Source organism: Erpetoichthys calabaricus, chromosome 8, assembly GCF_900747795.2.
Source record: "Erpetoichthys calabaricus chromosome 8, fErpCal1.3, whole genome shotgun sequence".
Classification (NCBI taxonomy): Eukaryota; Metazoa; Chordata; class Cladistia; order Polypteriformes; family Polypteridae; genus Erpetoichthys; species Erpetoichthys calabaricus.
The window spans coordinates 166,262,882-166,279,982 of record NC_041401.2 but is presented as its reverse complement, the minus strand read 5'-3'; the positions used below and the strand labels follow the sequence as shown (position 1 = coordinate 166,279,982).

At 41.9% G+C, this 17,101-nt stretch overlaps 1 protein-coding gene across 1 annotated transcript in view; it reads left to right on the top strand.

The window, feature by feature from the left end:
- The first annotated feature begins 5,608 nt into the window (after window positions 1-5,608).
- Window positions 5,609-17,101, top strand: part of si:ch73-206d17.1 (tyrosine-protein kinase STYK1) — a 52,161-nt gene continuing 40,668 nt past the window's right edge. Inside the window, exons 1-2 of the mRNA XM_028807731.2 lie at window positions 5,609-6,101; window positions 13,681-13,766. Of these exons, the coding sequence (XP_028663564.2) occupies window positions 13,718-13,766 (49 nt within the window). The 5' untranslated portion in view covers window positions 5,609-6,101; window positions 13,681-13,717. The remainder of the gene's footprint in view (window positions 6,102-13,680; window positions 13,767-17,101) is intronic.

Sequence of the window (17,101 nt, the reverse complement as noted above, 5' to 3'; positions counted from 1 at the left end):
CTGTTTTGCTTGCTTTCTGTCACATTGTTTTAAATTCTGTGACTCAAATGCTTAAAGTGAGTGAAATTGTGAGCAACTTCAAGTAAAAGAGCATCCTCCAGGACTGTGGGATATAATGAGGCCCTGGTTCTGTGCACTGTGGACTGCTGCACTTGGATGTTATAAGTACCCAGTGGCCATTAGATGTCAAACTGATGGAGGCTCAATGGGATGTGCGTGTGCAGGACCAGAGCAAAATCTGCATCTAAATTAGTAATCACTGGGGACTTACGACTGATCTAAGAAGGAGCAGGGGTCCTTAATAGACCACAAGGCCCCTAGGCATATTCCTCAGTGTCACTTAACATGGTACCATTAGGGGTCGCGACTGAAATTATTCAAGTTTACTGCCTTTTTCAAGACTTCAACAGGGCTCCCCATCTTCTGCTGATAGAATATATTGAGTAGACTTTATTTGTGCTTTAGCATCTATTTATCTGGTGTTCTTCCTCTATTACTCCATCATGATCATTTAAGTTCTGTTTCAAACTAATACCCAAGGCACTGTTTGCATACAAGTGTGTTTTCTTTATGTACAGGAATATGCCGAAATGGCATGGTATTAAGGTAGGACCCCTAGTGGTCATATTCATATGTTCCTCATCCGCATTGTTGGTTAACCGGATCATATGCACCTTCAAGTCACTATCAGTTGATTTTAACATTTCTTTTATTGGATTTTACAATTCTCTTTTCAATAGGCAACCTCCTCATCTTTATTATTATTCAGGGGTATATGGCTCTAGGTATTTTAAACTTCTGCAAATAAATTCAGTGTTTTCAAAGAAACTCTACCTTGGGTGTCTTTAAAATGTGGTGTTCCATTTTCATATTAGAGCAATGACCCGGCTGCCCGCATTTGTTTCTAAGTGTAAAATTGCAGTAACAGATAATCTCTACAGAAGTCATCCACTAGGACGTGTCCATTTCTCTTAAAAAGCTCCTGCTTATAGCCATGGTGGAGCTTCTTAGTATTTTTACCTGTGTAAGGCCATTGGACCTAACTACTCCGGCATCAATGTTATTAATTTAAATCAGAAAAAGTAACAGTACAAGGACAGACCTGTAGGGGACTCCACTGATGACCTCACTCCACGTGGGACATTCTCCTCTTATCTGCACTCTTTGTCTCGTGCTGGTTAACCAACTTGAGACGCAGTTTTGTAGGTTACCTCTCTTGTCCTGCAGCTTCTTATTTCAGAATGAATCTTCCATATGGAATTGTAGCAAATTGAAAGTTCAAGTAAATTATGTTGTATGCATTGAAGCAGGAGAAAGAATAATGGAGAGCTGTTATTAACCACACAAAAACATTGTTATTGCAGTTAAACTTCCTCTAGAATGTATTAAGTTCATCTGGGAAAGAAAATATGGATGCAATTGCATTAGGTTTAATGTTTGATCCATAAGCATCTGTAAACTCTGATACAGTATATATAGACTACCAGTCAAATGTTTTAGAGCCTCTCAGTTTTTTCAATTTTTAAGGAAATGCACACAGTTTAATGTCTTAATGTTTCATGAAATCAAGTCATAGAACAAATAAACAATGGAAAATAAAAAATAAGTCAAGGAATCAGTAAGTGTATAAGATTTTATTCAAAGTTTTGATTAATTGAAGTATCCACCTTTTGCTGATCGGCCAGCCAAAGACCCCCAGACTTCCTCCTCCATGTTTGACAGTTGGTGTCACACACTGAGGAGCCATCATCTTGCCAACTCGATGGTGTGCAAACACCCTGCTTGATGAACTGAGGATTTCAAATTTTGATTTATTGGTCCATAAGACTTTCTCCCATTCTGCAGTAGTCCACAACCGGTATTTCGAGGCCCTATTTTGTCCTTTAAGGAATGGCTTTTTTTACTCTCACTCACCCTGTCAAACCAGCAACACAAAGTCTCCTCTTCACAGTAGAAACTGAGACTTATTGTTCTCGACCTGCACTGTTAAGCTGTGCTTGAAGCTGTTGTGCTGTGACACGCCTATCAAGCAAGCTGCTGACCCCCGGAAACGTGTCTTCTGATTGGGTTGTGACTTTGGGTCTGCCTGATCTCCTCCTATCAGAATTTCTTCCAGTTTCCATTGGCCTTTGGATTATGTAGAACACCACTGTACTCACTGACACTTTGATTTGTTTTGCAATTTCTCTAAGTGAAAAGGTCTACACTTCTAAGGGTAATATTGATCTGTCTCATTTCATGTGTTAATTGCCATTATCTTGCCATTATTACTGGAATTTATAACTTCCTACAGCGTAATATTGTCCAAGCAGTACTTCAGAAGGTGTAGTAACACAGTCTGTTCCAACTCTGCATTAAGAGTTGATGGTTTTTAAGTAATCAACAGAGGTTGGGACACCTATGTAAATTGTTTGCTTTAACTTGCAAGGCTTAATTTACTTTAATTGCTCCAGAACTTCTTTAGGTTGTAACCTATTAGTTGTTCCCAGAAGAAGGCCCATTTGTAATATTCTAAAATTTCTTTAGTGACCTAAACTTTAAACTGATTAAATTTGGATAAAGTCTGGAAAAACTGAGGCGTTCTAAAATGGTAGTGTACATGACAACTATTGCTATATTCCCATCTCCAGCATATCCCCATATTGATATTTAACAGCTTTAATTGCTTTCCTGAGATTGTGGCTGCCTTTGATTGCATGCATGTTTCCATATAGCCAACTGCAAATGCATTTCTGTGTGCCTCCAGTAAATTTTAAAAGTCACTCCTGACAAATATTTATCCTCAGGTTCAGGAGTCCAGTTTTCATAGAAAAACAGAATGGAAGATCATCATGGCTATTTGCATACCTGTTAAGCTCTCCACCAGCACTAGGAGGCAGCACATCACATTTACTAGTTCAAGTTGATAACTAAACAGCAGGTCAGGCCAAGCTGAACTTGAGGTGCTTGCACTGCCACTTCGCTCCCCAAGAGTGCCCCAAACACTGCTTGTCCAATTTCTCAGTCTTATGATGAAACTAGCTGTCCCCTGTAGTGAAACAGGACATGCTTTAAAAATCAATAAAAAAAATAAAACAAAATGTAATAGTTTGTATTGAGAAGAATTTATATTGATAGTTTTCGTATCTGAGGTCCTCTTGATATTCAATATTTTTGGTTTTGGTTTTGCTATCGGGTGAGAATGTAGCTGTGAATAATAAGAAGAATAAGCACAGAAGAATAAGAGATGGAGCCCATTGGCATTCATGTTTCTAGTTCCATGTTTCTCAATCACATTATTCCAAATATCAGAGTTCCTTCCAATCCGTGCATTGAAGTCTCCAAGTAAAGCAATCATATCTGAAGCAGGAACATTCTGATTGTTTTATCTTGGAAAAATATAGACGTCCTTTTCCTCCTCGGTTGAATCCAGAGTAGGAGCATATGCTCTAATGGTTGTTATATGCATATCTTTCGCCAATGGAACGCACAGGGTTATTAAGCACGAGTTTATACCAACAGGGGACTCTGGGAGGACTTCATTCTTGATAGCAAGGCTGATTCCATGGATCCGCATCTCCAACTTTGGTTGGCCTTTTCAGAAGAAAGTACAGTATATCTGGCTGTGGTTTCAGTGATGGATGCTTCATCATCAAGATGGGTCTTACTGAGGGCACAGATATCCACCTTGTAGTGTTAGAGCTCTGAGGCTATGAGGGCTGTTCCCTGAGGTGGATGGTCAGTAGTGGTCAAATCCATGAGTGTGTGGACATTCCAAGAAGCTAAGATAAAAGATTTTGTATTTTTTTGACCACATGTAGAGGGGTAACTCACCAGGTACATTTTCCTGGCCGAGTACAGACGGGACAAACTTTGTTTAGGACACCTTTCATTGTCCCCTCCCCATCAGGGGCTGGCAATGTTATCCTTAAAAAAGACTGCCTAGTCACATTGGCAGGACACAGATGAGGCACTTGTCCTGGGTGTGCCTCTGAACGGCAATTACACCAACGCTGCCATATATGCGGGTTCCATACTAAGAACATACACCATCACCCAATGGTAGTTCTCTTCGTCTGTTGCCCATCGCCATAATACTTTGATGCAGGTGAAAGAATGAGGAAGATAGATAGAAGGAAGAGCCTGCGCAAAGGAGTTGTTGATATTGGTGGAAGTGAGGGTGCGCAATCCTCAATCACACCGCTTCACTTCCTGTTGGGAATCCACATGACAAGCCAAGTGCAAAATGACGAGGTACAGCAGGAAGTTGCACCACTTTGGATGGACCCTTGGTGGGATGGGATGTGGGTAGTTGAGTCAGTCTTAGTCAGGACTTCACCACCACGGGTGGTCCTACCAGTAGTTGCTCAGGGGATCATTGATCACGGAACTAACTCTGCCACATTAAGGCACTGACTCAATGGAGGGTTAGGTGACTTCATATAATTCATGAATGTACTATTTAAATATATTTTCACATTTACTGAGTTGGTACTAGAGTTGGAATGCAAACCCGCAGAAGAGGCAAGAGGGAAGCCCTTCACATCCCCTCAAATCATGTAGGTTCCATTTTAAATCAATAGTGGCAACCAAAAAAAAAAACAACAGTATAAACTGCTAAAATTTCCTATCAGAACTACTCAGTACCACGCAGGTAGCACAGTGGTAGTGCTGCTGCTTTTTAGTAAGGAGATTGTGGGTTTCCTTCCCGGGTCCTCCCTGCGTGGAGAGCGCTTTGAGTAGTGAGAAAAGCGCTATATAAATGTAAAGAATTATTATTATTATTATCTCTTTGCCAACAATGTAAAATGGTGGCAAGGTATCTCTGGCCAAGTGGAAGGTAGATACGCTCCAATGTCAAACGTTGGCAGTGTATCTGATCGTGTTCAGCTCTGATGGGAAAGTGTCCCCCGCTTGGGGAGAAGAGCATGTGGCTGTGATATCTCTGCCAATGAGCAGGTACCCTCTAAAACACACGTAGCTGTGATCTCTCTCTCAATAAGTCAAACGTTACTCCTTAATGTCTGCTGAACAAACAGGTATTGCTAGCTAAGTGGAGTCAAGTTATGCTCCAACACATGGTGAGAGGTAGACCGACTCGAACGGAGGCTGGCGCGTGAGTGAGGATGGCCCTGCCCGGCTCCCTACTCCTGAGGTCCCACCCCTTGGCCCACAGCCTGTCTCACGGATTTGTGCAAATAAATTGGTGCCGCAACTGATCTATAATACTTAGTGCGATGAGAAAAGTCGCAAAATCAACTGGAATGTTCAAGTAAATTATAGAAAAAAACCTGATTTAAATCCTCATGTTAAGCAGCATGCACTTCAGCTTTGCTTTGTGATAAAGTGGCACAGCCTCACTTTCGAATGATTAGATAAGTGGCATGTTTCACCTCTCACTGCCCCCCTGCCAAGGTCATAACAGTGACAGTTGGCTACACTCGGTTGCTGCAGTGCCAGCCCTTTGATTAGCATGTAGAGGCTCAGATAGGCGGGCCCACCTGGTCAAGGAGAGCATATTGACTTTCTACTAAACGTCTACTAAACGTCCTTTGCTTTTCCAGTAACATTGGGTCCATTATGAGGTAAGGCACTTTTCCCATTGCAGCTGCTGACTTCTGCAATCAAGGAGCTAATTATTAACCAGCGTGCTGTTGACAGAGTTTGGCAGGCCTGAGTAGCCCCCCACACTGATTTGCTAAACCTCTCCATTGACCGCTTCCTATTTCAGCCACTTGAGCTTGCCCCAGAAAGCATAAGCAAAGATTCAACTGAAAACAAAGCTTTTCCAGGTGGGCAACAGAAACTTACCTGGGGAGTCAACAATGGAAAGAGGAGGAGGAGGAAGAAAAAGGGAAGTGGAGGACAAATCATGTCATTGAGTGGAAAGTACGTCACCCTGTCTCTTTTCAATCATATCGGCATGGGACTGTTCAGAATCCTGGTAGGACCTGGCACAGAAATTATTAAGACGTTAAAATCCAGTACCGGCATTGTACCATGTGCCACAGAGAGACTGGGTGCTACAAGGCGACTAGTCCAGCATCTTTAAAGACAGACTTTCATCATTTAATATTTTGAATTGTAGCAGTAAATGGATTTTCATCTGCGGCAGAGTGCTTGTGAGTCAATTTACTTTTATAGTGCCTTTCAGTTGTTTTGGGCCTGCGGTTAAAGTCACAAATTTGCAGGTTGAACCTCAGGTTGTTGACTAGTCAGACAACATAAACATATGCAGTACTTCTGTGCAATATGGTATCAAAAGGGCCTCCTATGTAACTACTGTTTAATAGGCTTATTTAAAGATCTTTGATAATGTAATATGTTTTCATTTTTATTTCTGCTTTGTGCCTTAAGTGGCTAGGATAAGCTCTGACCCTCATGATCCCGAGCTTGGGTACCTTTCAGATGGCTCCCTATCAAAAATCATAAAATAAATTTAAACAAATGGCATTTTATTTAGTATTTTGTCATTCATAAGGTGCTCTGTCCTAATATCTGTCCATCCACCATTTACTGAAGCCGAGTGTACTGGACACTTGATGAAATGATAGTCTATTGCAGGGCACACTATTAAACCAATCTGAAGTAATTAGTTGATTTAACATGCCCACCTTTGGGATATGGATGGAACACTTGAGGAGAAGCTTGTGCAGAGTCAAGGAGAACATGCAGCTATGAATTTATAGATTATATAGCATCTTTTATGGTGACCTAATTTAAACTTCTTTAGAGAATCAAGTGAGATGTTTTATTTCTCATCCACTCATCCAATATAAAAACTTGCTCCATCTATTTCAGAGTCACATGGGTGGAACGTATCCCAGCAGCATTTGGTACAAGGCATAATCCAACCCTGGGTGGCGAATGGTCTTCTTTTTTGGGTACAGTCATGCAAAAATTCACATTAGGGCTGATTTAGAGTCACTTTTGGGAGGTTAAAGGAACAACCAGAGAACCTGAAGAGACAACAAAAACAGAGGAAAGAAGCTGGGGTTTGAACCCACGATTCAGGGTTTGTTAGGTAGTATTACTGACCTCTTTGAGACCCTATTTTAGGTGCATTCACATGTAATGCACAAAGCGCCTATCACGAAAGTGTGTCTCTGTCTGTCCGTCTGTCTGTCTGCATGAATCAACTTGGCTCTCCATTGATTAATTTTGTTAAAATGTAGCACACTTGTTCTTCACAGAAATTTGACAAGGCAGTTCGATTTTCATTCAGATATCTCAAACAATATCACACTGTGCAAATTTTTAAAAGCATTGGCGGATTTTCAGACTCATCCATCTTGAAACAGAGAAACGTTCTGTGCGACTTCAGCTATGATTTAGTTTACTGTTTCATGTTTACCTTGAGAGTGGTAGCTTGAACTTGTATATTCTGCATATTTTACTCATCTGATAGCCTCTGAGAAGCCCAGTGCAAGTGAGTCAAACTCTGAGCAGAGCGCACACACGTCAACAGCTCACATAGCAGCACCTTCTCCTGCTGCCTTAGTTAATTAATTAATTAAGGTAAGTTAATTAATAGAGGGCGGCATGGTGGTGCAGTGGGTAGCGCTGCTGCCTCGCAGTTGGGACACCTGGGGACCTGGGTTCGATTCCCGGGTCCTCCCTGCGTGGAGTTTGCATGTTCTCCCCGTGTCTGCGTGGGTTTCCTCCGGGCGCTCCGGTTTCCTCCCACAGTCCAAAGACATGCAGGTTAGGTGGATTGGCAATTCTAAATTGGCCCTAGTGTGTGCTTGGTGTATGGGTGTGTTTGTGTGTGTCCTGCGGTGGGTTGGCACCCTGCCCAGGATTGTTTCCTGCCTTGTGCCCTGTGTTGGCTGGGATTGGCTCCAGCAGACCCCCGTGACCCTGTGTTCGGATTCAGCGGGTTGGAAAATGGATGGATGGATGGATGGATAATTAATAGAGTACAAAAAAAGTCCCTTGTCTAGAAATAAATGGAAGAGGAAAGCAATTATGTAAGTACATATAGGACTGAATTAATAGAACTATATTATCTGCAGATTATTGTTATTGTAAAGAACTGGCGTTACCAATCTGCACTTTAACGGTATTTAAAAAATGTTAATAACACGGGAAAGGTGCAGCTGCTGCAACTGATGTAAAACATAAGACAGGTTTAAAAATGGAGAGTGGCCTCATGAGGTGGGAGGATTCAGTGGCTTGAAACCCTGATCTTTCAGTCTCAGGTATACACGAACAATTGCAGCAAGTCTGTGATCTTCTTACTCATCGTTTACCATTTGTATTCCCATTGTACGATAAACCAGTTTCTTTCCAGGTTCTCACTAATCGATATTATTTTATGTTTACTTGTTTGGCTGACACATTTACCCAAGGTGACTTACAACATTTATGGAACAATTGGTTACATTTCTTTTGGTTTACCAATTGAAGCACAGGTAGGTGAAGTGATTCGCTTGTGGTCTCACAGTACCATTACGCCACCTTCTTCTTCTTCTTTTGGCTGATCCTGTTAGGGGTCGCCACAGTGGATCATCTTCTTCCATATCTTTCTGTCCTCTGCATCTTGTTCTGTTACACCCATCACCTGCATGTCCTCTCTCACCACATCCATAAATCTTCTCTTAGGCCTTCCTCTTTTCCTCTTCCCTAGCAGCTCTATCCTTAGCATCCTTCTCCTGATATACCCAGCATCTCTCCTCTGCACATGTCCAAACCAACGCAATCTTGCCTCTCTGACTTTGTCTCCCAACCGTCCTACTTGAGATGACACTCTAATGTACTCATTTCTAATCCTATCCATCCTCGTCACACCCAGTGCAAATCTTAGGATCTTTAACTCTGCCACCTCCAGATCTGTCTCCTGCTTTCTGGTCAGTGCCACCGTCTCAACCCATATAACATAGCTGGTCTCACTACCATCCTGTAGACCTTCTCTTTCACTCTTGCTGATACCCGTCTGTCACAAATTACTCCTGACACTCTTCTCCACCCATTCCACCCTGCCTGCACCCTCTTTTTCACCTCTTTTCCACAATCCCCAATACTCTGTACTGTTGATTCCAACAGTATTATCCATCCATCCATTTTCCAACCCGCTGAATCCGAACACAGGGTCACGGGGGTCTGCTGGAGCCAATCCCAGCCAACACAGGGCACAAGGCAGGAACCAATCCTGGGCAGGGTGCCAACCCACCGCAGGACACACACACAAACACACCCACACACCAAGCACACACTAGGGCCAATTTAGAATTGCCAATCCACCTAACCTGCATGTCTTTGGAATGTGGGAGGAAACCGGAGCGCCCGGAGGAAACCCACGCAGACACGGGGAGAACATGCAAACTCCATGCAGGGAGGACCCGGGAATCGAACCCAGGTCCCCAGGTGTCCCAACTGCGAGGCAGCAGCGCTACCCACTGCGCCACCATGCCGCCCCCAACAGTATTATTTAAAGATCATTTAAACTCATCCACCTTCGTCAACTCTACTCCCTGCATCCTCACCATTCCACTGACCTCCCTCTCATTTACACACATGTATTCTATTTTGTTCCTACTGACCTTCATTCCTCTCCTCTCTAGAGCATATCTCCACCTCTCCAGGGTCTCTTCAATCTGCTCCCTACTATCGCTACAGATCACAATGTCATCAGCAAACATCATAGTCCACAGGGACTCCTGTCTAATCTCGTCTGTCAACCTGCCCATCACCATTGCACTCCTACAGCAGACCTCACCACAGTCACACTTCCCTCGTACATATTCTGTACAACTCTTACGTACTTCTCTGCCACTCCCGACTTCCTCATACAATACCACACTCCTCTCGAGGCACCCTGTCATATACTTTCTCCAAGTCCAAAATGCCACCCTGCCTGCCAATTACTGTCTATTAACTAATATTAATAGCTAGATTGGAAAGTTAGTCCAGTTCCTTTGTTTCTTTCATAGGGTAATATTAAAACTGATTTTATACAGTACTAGTATTTTTTATTAATAGATATTTTACAATTGCTCATTATTGGATAATTCACTACTGGGTATATTTGATGTTGTCTACCAACCTGGGGAATTGCATTCTGTAATCGCTACTACTTTTGAATACAAGTCTTTGCAAAAAATTGTTTAAAAAACAAAAATGAAACTAAAAATGTGAAATGCTCCAACTTTCATATCAGTTAACGTAGTTGCCAAATGCATCTGAATGTTAAGCAACTGACTTGAAAACGGGACTTGTCGTCCCTTTCTGGAAAAGGAAGGTGATTGTCTCGGTTGCGGTAACTACAGGGGATATAACACTGCTAGGGTCGTCCTCAATAGGATCCATGATCACAAGCTCACTGGTCTGGTTTTACACCTAAGAAGTCTACCATCGACCACATCCTGGCACTGAGGGCTCTCATGGAGCGCAAATAAGAATATCGGCAGAGTTTCTTTGCAGCCTTTGTCGATCCTACTCTGTTCAATGCTTGCATGGACTGGGTGGTTGGGTAGGGTCATGGGGTCCAGTGGCTGTGGGGTATCTGTTGGTGAAGAAAGATTCTGATCTTGACTTTGCTAACGAAGCTGTGATCTTCGCATAGTTAATGGAGGCTCTGATCAGGGCTCTTGAGAGACTGAGTGAGGAGTCTAAGTGTCTGGGCTTGTGAGTGTCCTGATAAAAACCAAGATCCAGGCCTTTAATGACCACTTAGGCACAGCCATCAGCAGTTTGTCTGTCTGCGGAGAGAATATCGACCTTATTGATAGGTTTACTTACCTCGGCAGTGGCATTCATGTCACTGGTGAATCTTCCTATGAAGTCAGTAGATGGATTGGGAAAGAATGGGGGCTCATGAGGTTACTGGAAAGATGTGTGTGTTGCTCCCGATATCTATGCAAAAGGACGAAGGTCCAAGTCTTTGGAGTCCTGGTGCTTTCTGTCATGCTATATGGTTGTGGGACATGGATGCTATCCAGTGACCTTAGGTGAAGACCAACTTTGGTACTGAACTTTGGTACTGGGTACCGCTGGACTGACTTTGTGTTGAATGAGCAGTTGCTCATGGAGTCCCGAATGAGGCACATTACCTGCATTGTGAGGGAGCGTCAGTTACGGCACAATGTCCATGTGGTGTGATTCCCTGGGGGTGATCCAGCTCATAGGATCCTCATTGTTGAGGACCCAAGTGGCAGGACCAGGCCAAAGGGATGCCAATATAACACCTGGCTGCTGAGATAGAGGGTCATTTCCAGAGAGTGGGACTGGACAGAGTGTCTGCCTGGGGTGTTGCCAACCAGGATCCCAAGTTGTTTTGTTGTGAGATGGGTGCAGCAACACCCTGTACCAGTGCATGCTCCCCAACCTGACCTGACCTGATTGGTCCACACCAAAAGCCTCCTGCACAAAAAAAAAACAGTGCTCTTTATAGATTTAGGTGTACTAAAGCTATTTATGAAATTGGAATTTCTCTATCACAAACCAGTTCTGCAAGGTGAAAAAAAGTCATAAAAAATGAAAATGTTTGATTTTTTTGAATTAAGTTACATTTATTTTATAATATAAGTACTTTACATGCTCAGAATATTATTTGAAGAGTATTTTAAGAGGAAAATTGGCAGTCTTCCTTGCTCAACGTTAGTTAAGATGGGAACAACATTAAATCAAGTATTTGCTACATATTTTTAAAATTTCAATGAGTATTTTTTCTCTCTTCTAATTGCATAAAAATAGTCAGTATGACTGATGGTACAGACCAGAAGGGATTCAAAAAGAGATTTTGAGACTCCATTAAATAGGGAATTGAAAAAATAGAGAGTGAGGGTCTCCAAAACAAAAAAGGCATCCAGCAGTGGCCCAATTACTCTGTCTGGAGTTGTGTGATATCACTGATGATGGTCTGCTTTAAATGAAACCCCATCTTCTGGGAGACCTCTGCATTTATGGAGCCCAGAATGGAGGGGGCGGGGCTTGCTATGGACATTGGAGGTGTGGTCATTCGCTCTCTCTGGCTGCCTTCTTGGAAGTGCAGGGAAAGTAGAAGATACTGTTAGTGTCAGACCCCACCAGGAATTTAAATTTGCAAGGTTAGGTAGATGTCTTTTAGTTGTCCAGAAGAAAGAATGTTGCTGTTTTCATGGTATTTACAGAAATTTGCAAGGTCAGGTTGATACATCTAATGTCTTAACACTGTAACAGGTAAACAAACGGTAAAAGACTACGCAGCTTTTCTTTATGGAAGGTAAAGCCTGTGACACAATGATCTTGGGAAAACAAAGGTGGAATACTATGAAGAGTCTTGAGGGCAGCATGTCTTTAAAAAATCCATTTCCTATACTCTCATTTGGATTTTTGTACCTGGGATTGTGGTAGTGGTCTCTTAAGAACATGTGGAGTGGGTCCACCAGGATATTAGATAGATAGATAGATAGATAGATAGATAGATAGATAGATAGATAGATAGATAGATAGATAGATAGATAGATAGATAGATAGATAGATAGATAGATAGATAGATAGATACTTTATTAATCCCAAGGGGAAATTCACATACTCCAGCAGCAGCATACTGATACAAAAAAACAATATTAAATTAAAGACTAATAAAAATGTAGGTAAAAACAGACAATAACTTTGAATAATGTTAATGTTTACCCCCCCGGTTGGAATTGAAGAGTCGCATAGTTTGGGGGAGGAACGATCTTCTCAGTCTGTCAGTGGAGCAGGACAGTGACAGCAGTCTGTCGCTGAAGCTGCTCCTCTGTCTGGAGATGATACTGTTTAGTGGATGCAGTGGATTCTCCATGATTGACAGGAGCCTGCTGAGCGCCCGTCGCTCTGCCACAGATGTCAAACTGTCCAGCTCCATGCCTACAATAGAGCCTGCCTTCCTCACCAGTTTGTCCAGGCGTGAGGCGTCCTTCTTCTTTATGCTGCCTCCCCAGCACACCACTGCATAGAAGAGGGCACTCGCCACAACCGTCTGATAGAACATCTGCAGCATCTTATTGCAGATGTTGAAGGACGCCAGTCTTCTAAGGAAGTATAGCCGGCTCTGTCCTCTCTTGCGCAGAGAATCAGTATTGGCAGTCAAAGAGACAGACGTTACAGTGCAAAGTGGGCTGAGTCTATGTTAGCAGACACCCACCATCAAACACCTTCTGAGGATTATAAGATGAAAAAACTAATACCTTTTCTAAGTAATAATTATATCTAAAACAATTATATGTATAATTTATCATTTATTTGGGTCTAATTGTGCTTACTGTAAAATACTGTTTTTTTTTGTTTTCATTTTAAACCTTCATCTTTCAAAAACTTGATAGACCAATTTTGTTACCAGATTTGGGTTCAGCACCTTCAACTCTGCAAAGAACACTTCAGATTTTTGATGGGATCATCGTAAGGGGCTATTTTTGTTAGAGATGTGAAAAGAAGAACTTTTCTCTCTTGGCTCAAAATTTAGACAAGTGGCTAACATGTTGGAGTACACCATGCAAAGTGTGAATTTGTTTCACTGTGTGACCCCAAATGATTCATTCTGCCTGATGGGTTTTTCCAGTGGCAAGAATGGAGTCTAGAATGTGTGTCAGACGCAAAATCAGACACTTCCAGCTCATTACAATCATTTAGGGTTTCACAAATCCCAGTCCAGGGTATTATTTCATCTTGAAAACATCTTTCGAAGATATGAAGACTTTTTTGGTTTTTCCAAATTGGTTAATTTACTCCTATATTTAGTTTCAGGTTTGTAGCACATTAAGCACAAGCAACACAAATGGAGAAGATAGAAAAGTGCAGCTTAAGCAGCAACAACTCCCATCACAGTAAGTCAAGATTGTTATTCTGAATAAAATGTTTATCTTTCTACAAATAAAATTTTAAAGCAACAAATGAGGGTAACTTGTATTTAAAAGTAATGAGCCACTTCAGAATTTGCTTCCTTGGTTATTGTTATGTTTTAGGCAGGGTCTGAGCCCTGGCTTGAGTACGCTTTCCTCTTTCAGGGTCATTTCTGTTGTTTTAGAAATATCATTTTACATGTGCTTTTGTCAGATTGTATTTAATACTGTTTTGTTTAAATATTATTTAGTGTTTGTATATTGTGTGCATATCTTTCTTTGCTACATCCACTATGGCACCACCCTCAGCAGGATTGCCAGGTCCTTAAAAAATGTATAGCCCAATGACAGCCATAACATAGTAAACTTGCCCAGAAAAATAGCCCAGGATCTGAGGTAGACAGAACGACCCACCAGAAAGTGTGGAGCAGTGTCAATGCCAGAGGGATAGGTACATACCATCAGGGCCTGATTTTGGGGGGGGCGGTCCCCTGAGATATTTCAGAGGGTATATACCATCACACACAATGGGGGGAGACATTTTAGAATGGTAAAGAACATATATGAGTGGAAATAACAGTGGTATGGAAAAAATGTTGGGGAGGGTGTTAACAATAGCCCAAATTACTGTGTTGTTTAAAAAAAAAGTAGCCTGTAACAACCACAACCCTCAAAACTCCATGTTTTTCTATGAAAAAATAGCCCAATTGTGTGAGAAAACCTATCAATATTGACCCTCAGCCTATTTTTGCAAAGAGTCGTTGATTTTGTAGAGTAAGGAATGTTTTTGTATTATCAGGATAGTACGGTTTTTGAAATATTTGTTCTGTTTTTGTGGATTTGTATTTTAATATTGGGCTGGCTTTGCTAGCTTCGGGATGCCTTTTCTAGGAAAAGCCTTTCTGCTCCCCCTTTGCCTTTTTGTGCTTCCTTTTTGATTGTTTAAATAAGTTCTTTATTTATAAAGGATTTTAATTTCTGTTAGACTTTTAATGTCACTTGAGGGACATTTTTGAGTGCACATAACATCCATTCAGGCAACTACTAACTGCATATACAGTAATCCCTCGCTATATCGCGCTTCGACTTTCATGGCTTCACTCTATAGCGGATTTTATATGTAAGCATTTTTAAATATATATCGTGGATTTTTCACTGGTTCGTGGGTTTCAGTGGACAATGGGTCTGGTACATGGACAATTTCTGGTACATGCTTCCTCAGTTGGTTTGCCCAGTTGATTTCATACAAGGGACGCTATTGGCAGATGGCTGAGAAGCTACCCAATCAGAGCACTTATTGCAAATTAAATAAAACTCCTCAAATATATTGTGAGCAGGGGGGCTGTTCGCACCCCTAGAGGATACGGACGCTCATCTAAAAAATGCTGAAAGACTACCTACACATTGCTCCCTTCCTTACTGGGCTTACATGTGGCTGCTTTGTTGCGCAATATGCTTCCCGCACGGTGCTTCGCATACTTAAAAGCCCAAACAGCACATATTGATTTCTTGATTGTTTGCTTTTCTCTCTCTCTCTCTCTTGCTCTGACATTCTCTGATCCTGATGGAGGGGGTGTGAGCAGGGGGGCTGTTCGCACCCCTAGAGGATACAGACGCTCGTCTAAAAATACTGAAAGACTACCTTCACATTGCTTCCTTCCTTGCTGGGCTTACTTGCGGCTGCTTTGTCAAGTGATATGCTTCCCGCACAGTGCTTCGCATACTTAAAAGCCAAACAGCCCTATTGATTTTTGATTGTTTGCTTTTCTCTCTGTCTCTGACATTCTCTGCTCCTGACGTGCACTCCTTTGAAGATGAAGATATGTTTGCATTCTTTTAATTGTGAGACGGAACTGTCATCTCTGTCTTGTCATGGAGCACAGTTTAAACTTTTGAAAAAGAGACAAATGTTTGTTTGCAGTGTTTGAATAAAGTTCCTGTCTCTCTACAACCTCCTGTGTTTCTGTGCAAATCTGTGACCCAAGCATGACAATATAAAAATAACCATATAAACATATGGTTTTTACTTCGCAGATTTTCACCTTTCACGGGGGGTTCTGGAACGCAACCCCCGCGATGGAGGAGGGATCACTGTATACGTCTATGGTCCCATAAGGTTATAATAGAGTTCAAAAATGCCAATTAGAGAACGGGATGTAGCAGAAATGATCGGATGTAGCAAACACAACAGCCTTCCTCACACAACACATGTATCCCATGACTCTTGTATAGAAAGCGAATGTGCTGATAGGCATATACTCTTAAAAATAAATGTGCCAGTGTGGTGCTTCAAAATGATGCCAAAGGAGAACCATATTTGGCTCCCAAAAGACCTGCCGACATGGAGGTTCCAGAAAGAACCTTTTACTTATTAAGATCTGCAACAGGCTCCATATAGTGAATAACCATGAATAGATGGTAACAAATTTATGAAATACCAATGGCTCATTATTTTAAAAGGTCTCTTGTTGCATACAATAATACAGCCTAAGTCTGCCGGTTTTCTTAATATGTTAGTGTCCTGCTAGGCAGCCTGCCATACATTAAAGATTGTAAATATTTTTTCTACATATTAGAAACTTCTCAAAGAACAAAGAACCAACTTCACATGCAGAGAACCCTCCCCAGAATGGCATGGTGCATCGTGAAGTGGTGGCTGTATGAGGAACCCCACAACCCATTAAAGAACCATAAAATGTCATTAAAGAGACATTATTTTTCAGAGTATATAATGACACAGTACATATGTAACTTATAATACATACAGGTATGTCTTGATAGTCGTTATAAAGGACTGGCTTATTACTGGCTTATGTATGTACTGTACTGTACTTTCTCTACTTACAAATATCAATGTTTACCATGTAACAATGTATACTTCGACTTGCAGGAAGCAGCCTCCAATCTTAAGCATTGTGTGCATTTGGAGAGTGTAGAGTTATCTCCATCCATCCATCCATTACTCAACCCGCTATATCCTAACTACAGGGTCACGGGGGTCTGCTGGAGCCAGGAAACAAAACCCGGGCAGGGCACCAGCCCACCGCAGGGCCCACACACACACACACACCAAGCACACACTAGGGACAATTTAGAATTGCCAATGCACCTAACCTGCATGTCTTTGGACTGTGGGAGGAAATCCACGCAGACTCAGGGAGAACATGCAAACTCCATGCAGGGAGGACCCGGGAAGCAAACCACTACCACCGTGCCGCCTGAGTTATCTCTCTATTCAAAAATATTACCGTGGCTCCCACCAGCTGAAACACCAGACTGTAAGTGAACAGTATGTTGGCTATTTAGTCAATTCAAGTACC